Source organism: Ranitomeya imitator, chromosome 2, assembly GCF_032444005.1.
Source record: "Ranitomeya imitator isolate aRanImi1 chromosome 2, aRanImi1.pri, whole genome shotgun sequence".
NCBI lineage: Eukaryota > Metazoa > Chordata > Amphibia > Anura > Dendrobatidae > Ranitomeya > Ranitomeya imitator.
In genome coordinates this window covers 395585084-395604532 of record NC_091283.1, presented here as the reverse complement: position 1 = coordinate 395604532, position 19449 = coordinate 395585084, and the positions used below count along the sequence as shown (strand labels likewise).

The 19449-nt window shown below is 44.6% G+C and overlaps 1 protein-coding gene across 2 annotated transcripts in view; it reads left to right on the top strand.

Annotated features, from left to right (window-relative positions):
• The first annotated feature begins 613 nt into the window (after positions 1-613).
• LOC138667039 (oocyte zinc finger protein XlCOF8.4-like) overlaps positions 614-19449 on the top strand; it is a 33650-nt gene continuing 14814 nt past the window's right edge. The window contains exons 1-7 of one of the 2 annotated variants that reach the window (XM_069755290.1): positions 614-694; positions 1127-1200; positions 15166-15313; positions 15443-15619; positions 15708-15831; positions 15915-16012; positions 17177-17212. In XM_069755290.1, coding sequence (XP_069611391.1) covers positions 15206-15313; positions 15443-15619; positions 15708-15831; positions 15915-16012; positions 17177-17212 — 543 coding nt within the window. In that variant the 5' untranslated portion in view covers positions 614-694; positions 1127-1200; positions 15166-15205. The remainder of the gene's footprint in view (positions 695-1126; positions 1201-15165; positions 15314-15442; positions 15620-15707; positions 15832-15914; positions 16013-17176; positions 17213-19449) is intronic. The other variant, XM_069755291.1, reaches the window with a different exon arrangement.

Sequence of the window (19449 nt, the reverse complement as noted above, 5' to 3'; positions counted from 1 at the left end):
CAACCTCCTTCCCGAGCATTGAAGATGGTTCATTGCTGGGTCTTCCAACATGACAATGACCCAAAACACACAGCCAGGGGCAACTAAGGAATTGCTCCGTAAGAAGCATTTCAAGGTCCTGGAGTGGCCTAGCCAGTCTCCAGACCTGAACTGAGTAGAAAATCATTGGAGGGAGCTGAAACTCAATGTCGCCCTGCGACGGCACCTGAAACCTGAAAGATCTGGGGAAGATCTGTATGGAGGAGTGGGCCAAAATCCCTGCTGCAGTGTGTGCAAACTTGGTCAAGAACTACAGGAAATGTCTGACCTCTGTAATTGCAAACAAAGGTTTCTGTACCAAATATTAAGGTCTGCTTTTTTATTTTATCAAGTACTTATTTCATTCAATTAAATGCAAATTAATTATGTAAGAATCTGACTGTGATTTTCTGGATTTTTTTTAGATTCTGCCTCTAACAGTTGAAGTGCACCTACGATAAAAATTACAGACCTCTCTATACTTTGTGGGTGGGAAAACTTCGGCAGTGTATCAAATACTTAATTTTCCCCACTGTACGACTGATCTGTGCTTCCAGGACCTGTGATGAGGTCACAGTCATGTGATCAGTCCCATGGAAGGGAGGAGCCAGTCTCCATTTTGCAGGAAGTGTAGGACACAGCTCCATGTAAGAGAAGAGGTCTGCACTGGTGACAGGTAATGAGGGAGCAGGGAGGGTGTGATGGGGGAACAGGACTAAACCCTAATGGGCTGAAGGTCGGGGTCTCTCTGACCCCTAGAATATACAGCGGAGCCTGAAAGGTCGGGAACTCTTTAGAAATATTTATGAATTAATTTGACCTAAAACTCCATCAGATTCACACACAAGTCTTAAATGTATTAACCCATTTACCCCCAAACCTTTTTTCACTTTACTGACTAGGCCACTTTATGAGGTAATAACTCTGGAACACTTTAACGGATCCCACTGATTCTGAGACTGCTTTCTTACGACATATTGTACTTCATGATAGTTGTGAAACTATTCCATTTTTTATAAGCTTAGTGTTTGTGACATTTATAGTCCTGTACATCTATATTTCTGTAGACGTTCATTGTTGTTCACTATTGTACCGTTTACCATTTCAGTCCCTTCACACAAGTCTTTCCCGATTTGCCTATACATCTATAGACGGATTCTCTACTACCCGTCAACTAATAAGGTAACCACCCATGGTGTATGCATACCAGAATATTCTGTTAGGATAAGCGCAGGTATATACAGGTCCTTCTCAAAAAATTAGCATATAGTGTTAAATTTCATTATTTACCATAATGTAATGATTACAATTAAACTTTCATATATTATAGATTCATTATCCACCAACTGAAATTTGTCAGGTCTTTTATTGTTTTAATACTGATGATTTTGGCATACAACTCCTGATAACCCAAAAAACCTGTCTCAATAAATTAGCATATTTCACCCATCCAATCAAATAAAAGTGTTTTTTAATAACAAACAAAAAAACCATCAAATAATAATGTTCAGTTATGCACTCAATACTTGGTCGGGAATCCTTTGGCAGAAATGACTGCTTCAATGCGGCGTGGCATGGAGGCAATCAGCCTGTGACACTGCTGAGATGTTATGGAGGCCCAGGATGCTTCAATAGCGGCCTTAAGCTCATCCAGAGTGTTGGGTCTTGCGTCTCTCAACTTTCTCTTCACAATATCCCACAGATTCTCTATGGGGTTCAGGTCAGGAGAGTTGGCAGGCCAATTGAGCACAGTAATACCATGGTCAGTAAACCATTTACCAGTGGTTTTGGCACTGTGAGCAGGTGCCAGGTTGTGCTGAAAAATGAAATCTTCATCTCCATAAAGCATTTCAGCCGATGGAAGCATGAAGTGCTCCAAAATCTCCTGATAGCTAGCTGCATTGACCCTGCCCTTGATGAAACACAGTGGACCAACACCAGCAGCTGACATGGCACCCCACACCATCACTGACTGTGGGTACTTGACACTGGACTTCAGGCATTTTGGCATTTCCTTCTCCCCAGTCTTCCTCCAGACTCTGGCACCTTGATTTCCGAATGACATGCAAAATTTGCTTTCATCAGAAAAAAGTACTTGGGACCACTTAGCAACAGTCCAGTGCTGCTTCTCTGTAGCTCAAAAGTGGCTTTACCTGGGGAATGTGGCACCTGTAGCCCATTTCCTGCACACGCCTGTGCACGGTGGCTCTGGATGTTTCCACACCAGACTCAGTCCACTGCTTCCTCAGGTTCCCCAAGGTCTGGAATCGGTCCTTCTCCACAATCTTCCTCAGGGTCCGGTCTCCTCTTCTCGTTGTACAGCGTTCTCTGCCACATTGTTTCCTTCCAACAGACTTACCATTGAGGTGCCTTGATACAGCACTCTGGGAACAGCCTATTTGTTGAGAAATTTCTTTCTGGGTCTTACCCTCTTGCTTGAGGGTGTCAATGATGGCCTTCTTGACATCTGTCAGGTCGCTAGTCTTACCCATGATGGGGGTTTTGAGTAATGAACCAGGCAGGGAGTTTATAAAAGCCTCAGGTATCTTTTGCATGTGTTTAGAGTTAATTAGTTGATTCAGAAGATTAGGGTAATAGGTCGTTTAGAGAACCTTTTCTTGATATGCTAATTTATTGAGACAGGTTTTTTGGGTTATCAGGAGTTGTATGCCAAAATCATCAGTATTAAAACAATAAAAGACCTGACAAATTTCAGTTGGTGGATAATGAATCTATAATATATGAAAGTTTAATTGTAATAATTACATTATGGTAAATAATGAAATTTAACACTATATGCTAATTTTTTGAGAAGGATCTGTATATTGCAAAATATATTTCTTGTTATCTATAGTTTCCCTTTCTCCTCTGTGTGGTGAGGAGCACTACCCGCAGCTATCCCTATCCACTTCACGAGCGCTGCTTATCTATATATTAGAATATTATAGTTGTAAAACTTGTTTAATATAACATTTATTTGTGAAAATATCAGAAATATGGCAAAAATCAGCAATTTTCAAACTTTTAATTTTTATGCCCTTAAACCAGAGAGTTATGTCACACAAAATAGTTAATAATGTTTCACACATGTCTGTTATACATCAGAACAAATTTTGTAGCATCATTTTTTTTTTTTTTTTACTGGGAAGTTATAAGGGTTAAAACCGGACCAGCGATTTCTCATTTTTCCAACAAAATTTACAAAACCATTCTTTTAGGGACCACCTCACATTTGAAGAGACTTTGAGGGGTCTATATGACAGAAAATACCCAAAAGTGACAACATTCTAAAAACTGCCCCCCTCAAGATCATCAAAACCACATTCAAGAGGTTTTTTTTTAACCCTCCAGGTGCTTCATAGGAATTTTTGAAATGTGGAAGAAAAAATGAACATTTACCATATATACTCAAGTATAAGCCGAGATTTTCAGCCCAATTTTTGGGTTGAAAGTCCCCGTCTCGGCTTATACTCGAGTCATACCCAGGGGTCGGCAGGGGAGGGGGAGCGGGGGCTGTCTAAATATACTCACCTGCTCCTGGCGCGGTCCCTGCAGGTCCCTGGTTCCCCGGCGCCGCAGCTTCCTCCTGTACTGAGCGGTCACATGGTACCGCTCATTACAGTAATGAATATGCGGCACCACCTCCCATAGGGGTGGAGCCGCATATTCATTACTGTAATGAGCGGTAACGGTGACTGCTCAATACAGGAAGAAGCTGCGGCGCCGGGGAAGCAGGGACTGCGCCAGGAGCAGGTGAGTATAACTGGGAGGGGAGTGCTGCACGATATTCACCTGCTCCTCTTTCCGGCGCCGCTCCGTCTTCAGCGTCTTCTGCAGTGACGCTCAGGTCAGAGGACGTAGTGACGTGGTTAGTACCTGAACGTCAGTGCAGAAGACGCTGAAGATGGAGCAGCGCCGAAACAAAGTCAGGTGAATATTGAAAGTGCCGGGGGCCTGAGCGACGGAGAGGTGAGTATATGATTTTTTTTTTTATCGCAGCAACAGCAAATGGGGCAAGTGTCCGTATGGAGAATCTTATAGAGCCATAATCAACGTTTGTGCAGCACTATATGGCACAAATATCTTTATGGAGCATCTTATGGGGCCATAATTAACGTTTGTGGAGCATTATATGGGGCAAGTGTCTGTATGGAGCATCTTATGGGGCCATAATCAATGTTTGTGCAGCACTATATGGGGCAAGTGTCTGTATGGAGCATCTTATGGGGCCCATCATAATCTTTATGGAGCATCTTATGGGCCCATAATCAACATTTGTGCAGCACTATATGGCGCAAATATCTTTATGGAGCATCTTATGGAGCTATAATGCAGGACACGGAAATACAACTGGGAGATCACAGCAGCCGCCATCATCTGACCTGTGCCCAGGGATCCGCACACTCCCAGGAGCAGCCACGATGTCCTCCGCCAGCAGCGGCCTCCGTGCCGCACTACAGGAAGGGCGAACTATCACCCCGCACGTGAACAGCTCTTCGGAGCCAGCCCATGTGCCGGCACTGTGAAGTCCCGCAGGGCGCCCTGTTGTGAATTCCGCTCTTGGGCTCCCTCCGGTGGTTGTAAGTAGTATTTTTGTCAGTTCTGCTCTCGGGCTCCCTCCTGTGGTTTTGAGTGGTATGGCTGCTTCTTGGATTTAGCTTCTGCAGCTGTTTTCACTTATCGTCTTATGGGCTTGGCTATATTAGTCTAGCCTTAGCCCTCATCTATGCCAGTTGTCAATTGTTCCAGCCTGGAGTCATTGCTCTTTGGATTTTCCTGACACTCTGACCAGTTCTGCAAAGCTATGTCCTTGCTTGTCCTTTGCAGTTCACTTATTGTGGACTTTGTTGTTCATTACTGTCTTTGTTTTTGCTCTTGTCCAGTTTATCAGTATTGATCTATTCAGCTTGCTGGAAGCTCTGGGCAGCAGAGTTTGCCCTCCACACCTTTAGTTAGGTGTGGAGTTTTTTGCATTTCTCTGCGGTGGACTTTTTCTAGGTTTTATTACTGACCGCACAGTGCTCTTTCCTGTACTTTCCTTTCTAGCTAGAAGTGGCCTCCTGTGCTAAATCTTGTTTCTTACTACGTATGTCATTTCCTTCTCCTCTCACAGTCATTACATGTGGGGGGCTATCTATCCTTTGGGGATTTTCTCTGAGGCAAGATAGTTTTCCTGCTTCTATCTTTAGGGGTAGTTAGCTCTTAGGCTGTGACGAGATGCCTAGGCAGAATTAGGAGCATTCCAAGGCTACTTCTAGTGTTGTGTTGAGCTTAGGGACTGCGGTCAGTATAGTTCCCACCTGCTCAGAGCTAGTCACATGTCGCTCCTTAATCACCAGACCATAACAGTACAACTGGCCAAAAATGAGCTGAATGCATCTCAAAAGAAGGAAAAGAAAAGGAGTTCTGAGCCATTTTTTTTTCTATATTTTTTCTATATTTGTGTTGTCTTTTTTTCTTCCTCTTATCTCTGGGTGATTCTGGATTTGGATGCAGGCATGGATGTTCAGGGGTTATTTTCTCGTGTGGATCAGCTTGCTGCAAGAGTACAGAGTATTCAAGATTATGTTGTTCAGACTCCGGCCTTAGAGCCTAGAATTCCCACTCCGGATTTGTTTTACGGGGATAGATCTAAGTTTTTGAACTTTGAAAATAACTGCAAATTGTTTTTTGCTCTGAAACCCCGTTCCTCTGGTGATCCCATTCAGCAAGTGAAGATAGTTATTTCTCTGCTGCGTGGCGATCCTCAGGACTGGGCATTCTCTCTTGAGTCAGGGAATTCGGCATTGCTTAATGTAGATGCATTTTTTCAATTGCTCGGATTATTGTATGACGAACCTAACTCTGTAGAGCACGCTGAGAAAACACTGTTGGCCCTGTGTCAGGGTCAGGATGCGGCAGAGTTATACTGCCAGAAATTTAGAAAATAGTCTGTGCTCACTAAATGGAATGAAGAGGCTCTGGCTGCTATTTTCAGAAAAGGTCTTTCTGAAACCCTTAAAGATGTTATGGTGGGCTTTCCTACGCCTGCCGGTTTGAGCGAATCTATGTTAGTAGCCATTCAGATTGATCGGCGTCTGCGCGAGCGCAAAGCTGTGCACCATATGGCAGTATCCTCTGAGCAAAGTCCTGAACCTATGCAATGTGATAGGATTTTGACTAGAATAGAACGGCAGGAATTCAGACATCAGAATAGGCTGTGTTTTTACTGTGGTGATTCGGCTCATGTTATCTCTGATTGCCCTAAGCGTACTAAGAGAGTCGCTAGGTCTGTTACCATTAGTACTATACAGTCTAAATTTCTCTTATCTGTGACCCTGATTTGCTCATTGTCGTCCTTTTCTGTCATGGCATTTGTGGATTCAGGCGCTGCCCTGAAGTTAATGGACTTAGAATTCGCCGGGCGCTGTGGTTTTTCCTTGCAGCCGTTGCAGAGCCCTATTCCTTTGAGGGGCATTGATGCTACACCCTTGGCCAAGGATAAGCCTCAGTACTGGACACAGATGACTATGTACATGGCTCCTGCACATCAGGAAGATTGCCGTTTTCTGGTGTTGCATAACCTGCATGGTGTTGTTGTACTGGGATTTCCATGGTTACAGGAACATAATCCGGTGCTGGATTGGAAAACTATGTCTGTGACTAGTTGGGGTTGTCAAGGGGTACATAGTGACGTTCCTTTGATGTCAATTTCCTCTTCCCCCTCTTCTGAGGTCCCTGAGTTTTTGTTGGATTTCCAGGATGTATTTGATGAGCCCAAGTCCAGTTCCCTTCCTCCACATAGGGACTGTGATTGTGCTATTAACTTGATTCCTGGTTGTAAGTTCCCTAAGGGCCGACTTTTCAATCTGTCTGTGCCAGAGGATGCCGCCATGCGGAGCTATGTTAAGGAATCTTTGGAGAAAGGGCATATTCGGCCCTCTTCGTCACCATTGGGAGCGGGTTTCTTTTTTGTTGCTAAGAAGGATGGCTCCTTGAGACCCTGTATTGATTATCTTCTTCTTAATAAGATCACGGTCAAATTCCAATACCCCTTGCTTTTGCTTACTCATTTGTTTGCTCAGATTAAGGGGGCTAGTTGGTTTACTAAGATTGACCTCCGAGGGGCATATAATCTTGTTCGTATTAAACAGGGTGACGAATGGAAAACTGCATTTAATACGCCCGAAGGCCATTTTGAATACCTTGTGATGCCATTTGGGCTCTCTAATGCTCCTTCTGTATTTCAGTCCTTTATGCATGATATTTTCCGCAATTATCTTGACAAATTCTTGATTGTGTATTTGGATGATATTTTGATTTTTTCCAATGATTGGGAGTCTCATGTGAAGCAGGTCAGGATGGTATTCCAGATCCTTCGTGATAATGCTCTATTTGTGAAGGGGTCTAAGTGCCTATTCGGAGTTCAGAAGGTCTCTTTTTTGGGGTTTATTTTTTCTCCTTCGTCTATAGAAATGGATCCTGTTAAGGTCCAAGCCATTCATGACTGGATTCAACCTACATCTGTGAAGAACCTTCAGAAATTTTTGGGCTTTGCTAATTTTTATCGCCGTTTCATTGCCAACTTCTCTAGTGTGGTTAAACCCCTGACCGACTTGACGAAGAAAGGCGCTGATGTGACAAATTGGTCCTCTGAGGCTGTTGAGGCCTTTCGAGAACTTAAACGCCGATTTACTTCTGCCCCTGTCTTGCGTCAGCCGGATGTTTCTCTTCCTTTTCAGGTTGAGGTTGACGCTCCTGAGATTGGGGCAGGGGCCGTTTTGTCACAGAGGAATTCTGATGGTTCCTTGATGAAGCCATGTGCCTTCTTTTCCCGAAAGTTTTCGCCTGCGGAACGCAATTATGATGTCGGCAATCGGAAGTTGTTGGCTATGAAATGGGCATTTGAGGAGTGGCGACATTGGCTTGAGGGAGCCAAGCACCGCATTGTGGTCTTGACCGATCATAAGAATCTGATTTACCTCGAGTCGGCCAAGCGGCTGAACCCTAGACAGGCTCGGTGGTCCCTGTTTTTCTCCCGTTTTGATTTTGTGGTCTCATATCTTCCGGGATCTAAGAATGTTAAGGCGGATGCCCTCTCTAGGAGTTTTTTGCCTGATTCCCCTGGAGTCCTTGAGCTGGTTGGCATTCTTAGGGAAGGGGTGATTCTATCTGCCATCTCCCCTGATTTGCGGCGGGCGCTTCAGGAATTTCAGGCTGATAAGCCTGACCGCTGTCCTGTAGGGAAGCTGGTTGTTCCTGATAGATGGACAAGTAAGGTAATTTCTGAGGTCCATTGTTCTGTGTTGGCCGGTCATCCTGGGATTTTTGGTACCAGGGATTTGGTTGCTAGGTCCTTTTGGTGGCCTTCCTTGTCGCGGGATGTGCGTTCTTTTGTGCAGTCCTGTGGGACCTGTGCCCGGGCTAAGCCTTGCTGTTCCCGTGCTAGTGGGTTGCTTTTGCCTTTGCCCATTCCAGAGAGGCCTTGGACGCATATTTCCATGGATTTTATTTCGGATCTTCCTGTGTCCCAGAGGATGTCTGTTATCTGGGTGGTTTGTGACCGGTTCTCTAAAATGGTCCATTGCCTAAATTGCCTTCCTCCTCTGATTTGGTTCCATTGTTTTTTCAACATGTGGTTCGTTTGCATGGCATTCCGGAGAATATTGTGTCTGATAGAGGTTCCCAGTTTGTTTCCAGGTTTTGGCGGGCCTTTTGTGCTAGGATGGGTATTGATTTGTCTTTTTCTTCGGCGATCCATCCTCAGACTAATGGCCAAACTGAGTGAAGTAATCAAACCTTGGAAACCTATTTGAGATGCTTTGTGTCCGCTGATCAGGATGATTGGGTGACTTTTTTGCCGTTGGCCGAGTTTGCCCTTAATAATCGGGCCAGTTCGGCTACTTTGGTTTCGCCTTTCTTTTGTAATTTTGGTTTCCATCCTCGTTTTTCTTCAGGGCAGGTTGAGCCTTCTGATTGTCCTGGTGTGGATTCTGTGGTGGACAGGTTGCAGCGGATTTGGGCTCATGTGGTGGACAATTTGACATTGTCCCAGGAAAGGGCTCAGCGTTTTGCTAACCGCCGTCGGTGTGTTGGTCCTCGGCTTCGTGTGGGGGATTTGGTCTGGTTGTCCTCTCGTCATGTCCCTATGAAGGTTTCTTCCCCTAAGTTCAAGCCTCGGTTTATTGGTCCTTATAAGATTTCTGAGATTATCAATCCTGTGTCTTTTCGTTTGGACCTTCCAGCTTCTTTTGCCATCCACAATGTTTTCCATAGATCTTTGTTGCGGAGATATGTGGTGCCCGTTGTTCCATCTGTTGATCCTCCTGCCCCGCTGTTGGTTGAGGGGGAGTTGGAATATATGGTTGACAAAATTTTGGATTCTCGTTTTTCTAGGCGGAAGCTTCAGTATCTTGTCAAGTGGAAGGGTTATGGCCAGGAGGATAATTCTTGGGTTGTTGCCTCCGATGTTCATGCCGCCGATTTGGTTCGTGCTTTCCATTTGGCTCGTCCTGATCGGCCTGGGGGCTCTGGTGAGGGTTCGGTGACCCCTCCTCAGGGGGGGGTACTGTTGTGAATTCCGCTCTTGGGCTCCCTCCGGTGGTTGTAAGTAGTATTTTTGTGAGTTCTGCTCTTGGGCTCCCTCCTGTGGTTTTGAGTGGTATGGCTGCTTCTTGGATTTAGCTTCTGCAGCTGTTTTCACTGATTGTCTTATGGGCTTGGCTATATTAGTCTGGCCTTAGCCCTCATCTATGCCAGTTGTCAATTGTTCCAGCCTGGAGTCATTGCTCTTTGGATTTTCCTGACACTCTGACCAGTTCTGCAAAGCTATGTCCTTGCTAGTCATTTGCAGTTCACTTATTGTGGACTTTGTTGTTCATTACTGTCTTAGTTTTTGCTCTTGTCCAGTTTATCAGTATTGATCTGTTCAGCTTGCTGGAAGCTCTGGGCAGCAGAGTTTGCCCTCCACACCTTTAGTTAGGTGTGGAGTTTTTTTGCATTTCTCTGCGGTAGACTTTTTCTAGGTTTTATTACTGACTGCACAGTGCTCTTTCCTTTCTAGCTAGAAGTGGCCTCCTGTGCTAAATCTTGTTTCTTACTACGTATGTCATTTCCTTCTCCTCTCACAGTCATTACATGTGGGGGGCTATCTATCCTTTGGGGATTTTCTCTGAGGCAAGATAGTTTTCCTGCTTCTATCTTTAAGGATAGTTAGCTCTTAGGCTGTGACGAGATGCCTAGGCAGAGTTAGGAGCATTCCACGGCTACTTCTAGTGTTGTGTTGAGCTTAGGGACTGCGGTCAGTATAGTTCCCACCTGCTCAGAGCTAGTCACATGTCGCTCCTTAATCACCAGACCATAACAGCGCCCCATGTAAGCCACACTCCCGGCCGGGCCCTCGGCCTCTCCATCATCTACACACGTGTCCTGTTATTGTTATGTGCGGACCGTGTGCTGTTCCGGCACTGCCGAAGACGGCGCCTCCACCGCTCTCACCACCGCCGGAACATCTGCTCCTCTCATGGCCGGCCGGCCGAGGACAGTCTCCAGAAAGCTGCCACCTCCGCCTCCCCCACACTCCCCTCCAGTGTTATATACGTCTCTGTGCTATATACTTTGTGGGCTGTGTTATCTACTACGTGGGCTATGCTATATACTACGTGGCCTGTGCTATATACTATGTGGGCTGTGTTATATACTATGTGGCCTGTGCTTTATACTATGTGGGCTGTGCTATATGCTACGTGGCCTGTGTTATCTACTACGTGGGCTGTGTTATCTAATACGTGGGCTGTGCTATCTAATACGTGGGCTGTGCTATCTACTACGTGGCCTGTGCTATATACTGGGTGGCCTGTGTTATATTCTGCGTGGGCTGTGTTATATACTATATGGGCTGTGTTATATACTACATCGGCTGTGTTATATACTGCATGGGCTGTGTTATATACTGTGTGTGCTGTGTTATATACTACGTGGTTGTGCTATATACTACGTGGCTGTGTTATATACTACGTGGGTTGTGCTATATGCTACATGCACTGTGTTATATGCTACATGGGCTGTGTTATATGCTACGTGGGCTGTGTTATATGCTATGTGGCCTGTGTTATATGCTATGTGGGCTGTGTTATATACTGTGTGGGCTGTGTTATATACTACGTGGGCTGTGTTATATACTGCATGGGCTGTGTTATATACTATGTGGCTGTGCTATATACTACGTGGCTGTGTTATATACTACATGGGCTGTGCGGTATACTACGTGGCTGTGTTATATACTACGTGGCTGTGTTATATACTACGTGTGCTGTGCTATATAGTACGTGGCTGTGTTATATACTGTGTGGGCTGTGTTATATACTGCGTGGGCTGTGCTATATACTACGTGAGCTGTGCTATATACTACTATACATATTCTAGAATACCCAATGCATTAGAATCGGGCCACCATGCTGCAAGGTGACAGTGCTAAGCCCTGGAACACTGCGGTGTCCCCAATTGGGTGGTCAGAATACCCCTTTAAAGCATTATTAGGTAGAACAATAATAATTTGCTCAAATTAATATTTTGACATGTAATAGAGCACTATCTATTCACAATAATAATCTCGGAAAATGATGGGGTATTGTTGTACCAAAGACTTCTCTTGATAACATTTTCCGGCACTTTAATATTAAAGGCTTATCTGACTCAGACTCCCGGCTTTAATCTCAATGATAGAGCCATCTATTCCAGTGAATAAGATGATCTACAGTGCGAGGCACAGACACCCCTGCCGAGGAGCGTCTGTGGAAATAGAAAAGGTGGTGAAATGGTTTCTTCATTGTTCTGAATTTGGGGCTTTGGGGATTAGACGTCCTTTAAAAATGTGGTCAAAGGATAGGCAAGCAATATTTAAAGGGGTTGGACAAATTTTGGTTAATTAACTGGCCAAAAAGCAGGTTATGCATTAAATAACAAGATCGCATACCTCGCGAACTTCTAATGGTCCTGTCTGTTTAATAGCTGTTCTGTAGTGGTGACATCTTGGCCACTTTCAGCTTTCCTTTTGCAGCCAATCACTGGTATCAGAAGTCACATTCGTGGTCAACATGTCATCCCTATCAGAACAGCTAACAAGACTGGCAGGACTACCGGAGCGTCATTTCAGGAGTTATGAGAATTTACCTGTCTATCTATCTATCTATCTATCTATCTATCTATCTATCTATCTATCTATCTATCGGGGCACTTCCACTTCTAAACATAACAAAAGTGATGCAACTGTAAAAGGCCTACATAATGTTCTTGCAGGGGGCCCTCCTCTGTCTCAGGCCAACCCTGACATATATCTACTATATAATTGTCTAAGGGTCACTTCCGTCTTTCTGTCTGTCCTTCTGTCTTTCTTTCTTTCTGCCACGGAAAATCCCAAGTCGCTGATTGGTTGCGGCAAAACGGCCACGACCAATCAGCGACGGGCACAGTCTGGCGGCAAAATGGCCACTCCTTACTCCCCGCAGTCAGTGCCCGCTCCATACTCCCCTCCAGTCAGCGCTCACACAGGGTTAATGGCAGCGTTAAGGGACCATGTTATGCTGCGGTGTAACGCAGTCCGTTAACGCGGCTATTAACCCTGTGTGACAAACTTTTTACTATTGATGCTGCCTATGCGGCATCAATAGTAAAAAGATCTAATGTTAAAAAAAATTAAAAATCATTATATACTCACCTTCCGGAGCCCCTACCTGAATGGACTGTCATCTCTCTACGCTTGTCATTACCTCCTCTCTGCGGGCATGCCACGGGTGGGATAGCTGACCGTGGGAGCTCTGACGTAATAACTGCCATTATCCCGGCAAGTCAGTGGAAGGGTGAGACTTTGTAATGTGCACCATCTTGGGGTATTGTGCTGGGATTGTTCTACATGTTATCTGCCTGTTTTGTGGTTCAATAAAGCTTTGCAACACTGTTTTACCCTCACCCTTTGTTGTCTGAGTAGCATTATGCCCACGTTAAAGGGATAGCGGGTGTTCGGCGGGACGATTTCTAAGCCATGCTTTTTCAGTTAGCAGACCGGTGAGCACGCCGAAACCCCATGTCTCCACATCCACATTTCATCTAAATTGTTTGGGCTAATACTGTGCTGCAGTCAGGAGGTCACATTTCCTAATCAAAATCATTTAGGCTAATATTGTTGTGCAGGCAGCAGGACACATTTCCTAATCAAAATTGTCTGGGCTAACATTGTGGTACAGGCACGAGGCCATATTTAATAATCAAAATCGTTTGAACTAATTTTGTGGTGCAGGCAGCAGGCCACATTTCCTAATAAAAATCGTTTGGGCTAATATTGTGGTGCAGGCACAAGGCCACATTTTTTAATCAAAATCATTTTGGATAATATTTGGGTGCAGGCACCAGGCCACATTTCCTAATCAAAATCATTTGGACTAATATTGGTGTGCAGGCACCAGGCCATACAGTTACATCCATATATATTTGGACAGAGACAACATTTTTCTAATTTTGGTTATAGACATTACCAGAATGAATTTTAAACAAAACAAGTGCCACCCTGTTTTTAAAGGGATCAAAAGTAATTGGACAGAATAAATAATTTTAAATAAAATGTTCATTTCTAGTACTTGGTTGAAAACCCTTTGTTGGCAATGACTGCCTGAAGTCTTGAACTCATGGACATCACCAGACGCTGTGTTCCCTCCTTTTTGATGCTCTGCCAGGTCTTCACTGCAGTGGTTTTCAATTGCTGTTTGTTTGTGGGCCTTTCTGTCTGAAGTTTAGTCTTTAACAAGTGAAATGCATGCTCAATTGGGTTGAGATCAGGTGACTGATTTGGCCATTCATGAATATTCTACTTCTTTGCTTTAATAAACTCCTGAGTTGCTTTGGCTTTATGTTTTGGGTCATTGTCCATCTGTAGTATGAAACGACGAACAATCAATTTGGCTGGATCTGAGCACACAGTATGGCTCTGAATACCTCAGAATTCATTTGGCTGCTTCTGTCCTGTGTCACATCATCAATAAACACTAGTGACCCAGTGTCACTGGCAGCCATGCATGCCCAAGCCATCACACTGCCTCCGTGTTTTACTGATGATGCGGTATGCTTTGGATCATGAGCTGTACCACGCCTTCGCCATACTTTTCTCTTTCCATCATTCAGGTAGAGGTTGATCTAGGTTTCATCTGTCCAAAGAATGTTCTTCCAGAACTGTGCTGGCTTTTTTAGATGTTTTTTTAGCAAAGTCCAGTCCTGCCTTTTTATTCTTGATGATTATGAGTGGTTTGCACCGTGCAGTGAACCCTCTGTATTTACTTTCATGCAGTCTTCTCTTTATGGTAGATTTGGATATTGATACACCTACCTCCTGGAGAGTGTTGTTCACTTGGTTGGCTGTTGTGAAGGGGTTTCTCTTCACCATGGAGATTATTCTGCGATTATCCACCACTGTTGTCTTACGTGGGCGCCCAGATCTTATTGCATTGATGAGTTCACCAGTGCTTTCTTTCTTTCTCAGGATGTACCAAACTGTAGATTTTGCCACTCCTAATATTGTAACAATTTCTCGGATGGGTTTTTCTGTTTTCGCAGCTTAAGGATGGCTTGTTTCACCTGCATGGAGAGCTCCTTTGACCGCATGTTTACTTCACAGCAAAACCTTCCAAATGCAAGCACCACGCCTCAAATCAACTCCAGGCCTTTTATCTGCTTAATTGAGAATGACATAACAAAGGGATTGCCCACACCTGTCCATGAAATAGCCTTATAGTCAATTGTCCAATTACTTTTGGTCCCTTTAAAAACAGGGTGGCACATGTTAAGGAGCTGAAACTCCCAATAATCAGGATGTTCTCCCATATAACACAGTTAGGTGATCATTTTCAAACTTGAGAATACCCCTTTGATGGTCGGGATCAGCTTTTGTAAAGAAGACATTATTGAGCTATTTGAGTGTCAGTATTTACTGTAGTTACCATGTGACGTAAGAGGCTAAGTGAGTGACTGACCATGACAGTGATTATAATTTGATTTTGTGTTATACCGGAGGCAGGACAGGCCCATGAGTGTTTGTAGTGATCATGTGAAGCCGGTAAAAGCTCTGGAGATTTCTTACATGAGATCTTTATAATGTTACATTGTCATCTACTCCCCATTCAGGTCCCTACAATATCGGATCCTCTCAGTGGAGATCTTCTATATGAGAATTTTCCTGAGTGGCCCCACAAGGATGGATAGGAACAGGGACAAAATGGCCGAGAGGATATTACACCTCACCCTAGAGATCCTCTTCCAGCTTACTGGACAGGTGAGAGATTCTGATGACGTCACATTACATTATTCTTATTTATGAGAATAACAGATGGACAGAACTGGAGAGGTGAGGACTCTGGAAATGTCTGTAGTGAGATTTATTTGTGTGTCTTTCCATAACCAGGATTACATATTAGTAAAGACCTCCAGTGAGCGCAGTCACGCCCCTGTGTCTGAGGGATGGGGAAGACCCCTGAGCCCAATCACAGGGCCTCCACCTCAGTCACTGATACATGAGGACATCAATGACCAGAAGATCCTAGAACTCACCTACAAGATGATTGAGCTGCTGACTGGAGAGGTGACACTGCTGGGAATGCTGGGACATTATACAGTAACGCTATGAAGAGATATTGCATAAGACATGAATGTATCATTGTATGTATTAGGTTCCTATAAGGTGTCAGGATGTCGCCATCTATTTCTCAATGGAGGAGTGGGAGTATTTAGAAGGGCACAAAGATCTCTACAAGGACATCATGATGGAGGTTCCCCAGCCCCTCACATCACCAGGTAATATACAGTACTAAATACACACGGCCTATAATTATCTGTATGTAAAGAATGAATTCAGTCCCTGTATGTGTGTCCTACAGATCAATCCAGTGAGAGGGCAACACCAGAGAGATGTCCCCGTCCTCTTCTTCCACAGGACTGTAAACAAGAAAATTCCATTGTTCCTCAGGATCATCAGGTAGATGGAGAGAAGGTGTCATGAAATCTTGCCCATGATGTATAGAAGGCTGTGAAGGTCTTGTGTTTAGTCTTGTTTTCTCCATCAGTAGTATGCAATGAGCAGCCAGTTTATTAGAGATATCTGCTCTTTCCCAACTAGAGGTTGAAAGCGTGGAAATTAGGCAGCAGCCCTTTTCCATCAGTGACTTATTAGACACATGACACCGACTTGTAGTATGAAATCAGTTTTCAAAATTTGACGATTAAGCAATCTGAAGGACTTTGCACAAGGTGATCACTGCTAGATTTTGAGGTATTTATGTGTAAGGCCGGCGTCACACTGGCGTTTTAAACGGCTGAGTGCAATCCGATAAAAAATCGCATTGCACTCGGACCAATGTTAAGCTATGGGGCAGCTCCCATCAGCCGACTTTTTGTCGGCCGTTTTCCTCGGTCCGAGATAATTGCAGCATGCTGCGATTGTCTCGGACCGAGGAAAACTCGCGGCTCACTCGCACCCATTTAAGCCTATGGGTGCGAGTGAGATAGTGCACATCACTCGGATATCATCCGAGTGATGTGCGTTATAAGCGGACCCCAGCAATGGAGGAGATGGAGAAATTAATTTCTCTGCCTCCTCCGCAGCTGTGCTCCGATACTCCCTGTGCGAGCGAATCGGAGCACAGACGAATGACACTCGGCTCCTGCACTGCTGCAAGCAGGAGCCGAGTTTCATTAGCATATCGCATCCGATGATCTCGCATCGGATGCAATACGCCAGTGTGACCCCAGCATAAGGATGTCAAAAGTATAATGAGAATAATGTGATAAAAGAAAAACTTCCAGTGTTATTAGATCTTGTAGATATAAGCAACTCATCAACAAAGACATCAAGAATTATTTTGAAAACAGGTGCACAGTCAAGCAAATTGCTGATGAATGCTAATGTGTCTGGATGCATTCTTTAGCACAATTGGGCTATAGCAGCAGATGACCAGATCCAGTGCCATTGCTTTCCAGTAAAACAGTAAGAAAAAAAATTAATTGGGCAAAAGAAAGTAACAGTTATTTCTGAGCAGTGGAAACATATTCTGCTTGGATAAGTTTTCTGTTGCATAGTACTGATGGGAGGGTCAGAATTTTATTTAAGCAGCAGCATGAATCCATGTTTCCTTCTTGTCAGGTGTCAACATTTCTGGCTGGTAGAGATGGATTAAAGGTATGGAAAATATAGTGTGAGCACATCCTCCTGGGTCCTCTGATACCTGTGAATGGATGTTTAGATACTGCGGCTTACCTGAGTATTGTGTCTGACCAAATTCATCCCTTCATGTCAACTGTTGAGTCTACTGTATAAGTACAATGATCCATGTTACAAGGGTCATGTAGTTATGAATTGCTTCCATTATAAGGGTCTTGTAACGTGGAGTGGGCTGGTAGCTGCGGGTGAGGTACTCGTATCTGACACCTCGGCAGGCTACATGAAATTGGAGGTACTGGCTAAGTGTGTGACTATGGTTATCCCTTGCTGGCCGCATGTTATCGATTGCTTTGGTTGGCCAGGAACAGATCATTGACAGTTCAATGAGGGAGACCACCAGTCAAAAATAAACTTTTTGCTAAACAATAATTTGGTGGAGATTATATACAATAGATAGCGGGAATATAACTTTATGAAGGTTTCTTTTGGAATACAAAGCATTTTCCAAACATAGTTCTAATTCCTTCACTTGTCCTATATCTTCACCGTTCCTCTATACTTCACCACAACCCAGAACAGTATTACGGTCCAGTTAGCAAGTGTCCTATTCTCAACCTGCTGTTCAGCATCTTGTTTCATCCCCAGTATGGACGGTACTTAACTTCTGTCACCGATGCCTTGGCTGGTTGTAGCCTCCGACTTTCACCAACCATCCTCTTTCTCTCTCTTGGGAATGTATAGATGATTCCTCTCCTTCCCTTCCTTGCGCCTGCTCCGTATATGATACTGCCTCTAAGACCCCCGAGTCCCAGACATGTGAACATGAGCCAAAGTTCCGACCATAACGTGGACGATGATCAGATCCCTCTGTGCTCCACCAATGCAATGCATGTTGTACACCCAAACTATCTGGCCTCCATTTTTCTTTCACACTCCCTCTCTAGTTCTTATATACATACAGAAGTGTCTGTACCCTCGTGCACCACACTGGCCACAAACCATCCACAGGGACCATCCATCTTGAGTAAGGTCACTCGTGTACCTGGTGTGAGGTCGTGCAACCTCTGTGGAAAGTGACTAGTCTCTAACATTTTTTTCTGCACGTCGATATGATAGCCGATCCCAAATTCATAGATGAACCCATGTTCGCACTGCAGATCATAGCTATGTGCTTCCCCTAGGAAGATTAATTCTCCAGAAGTTTCAGAGAAAGGGGCCTACCAACTTATTTCTGGCTCAGGTTTTGGCCAGCCTCCTTTCCGCAATCGACTATCCCAGGCCTCTCCGGCCGCTGACAAGCTCCTGGACCCTCGTTCTTCTTTTCTCAGTTCTTGGGAAGCCTGGAGGCGTAGGCTACATCCTTCCTTCAGGCCCCATCCTACTATTGGAGCCACCTTGTTCCTGTCCGGACCCCCGTAGCAAGAATCTGCTTCTGACCCTTGGGCTGAGCAGTCAGATATATAGCTGAATAAACAGTGTTAACCGTAGCAGATAGTGGAGTAAAAAGTTAGCATGAGTGAGATGCCCCCTGATAAAACACTCCACAATACAACACATCATATAGCATGCTTGGCATATAGATTGGATACAGGCCAAGTAAATACATAATAAAAATTATAGATAGTTAGGAGTAAACTTTACATGAGTCGGATGCATCCTGACGCATTTCCCTTCAACACGGCTCATCAGGAGGTAATGTAGATGCAAGAGAAGCTGGATGCCATAATGACAAGCACCGGCGGTCAAAAAGTGGACTTAAATAACCCCCATAATTATCACTACTACAATGTGCTTCACCCCAAATGGTGGGCTGATAAAACTACCAGGTCATAACTACATGCTTCATAACGCTGATAGAACGGTACCCATCACAGCGTGCGTTCCAGCAAAAGGAAGTGATAGAGCTTCCGGCTGCCAAACAAGATGTGCATTCCACTGTATGAAACGTAAACGTTATTTCCAGCTGCGCCTCTTGGTTTCCGGCCAGCCGATATATGACAACGTGCGTTCCAGCATATGGAACGCACATGTCGATGATGTATATCCGGCCACGTCCCCGCTGTGCAAGTTACGGCGGCGCTACATTATATATAAGCAAAGCATCATTTCCGGCTGCACCTCTTGATTTCTGGGAAGCCGATATGTTACATAGTGCGTTCCAGCACGTCGAACGCAAATGCCGGTGACGTATGTACGGCCACGCCCCCCGCCATACAAAATAAAGCAGCGCTACACTCCACAACCCTGGAGCGCAC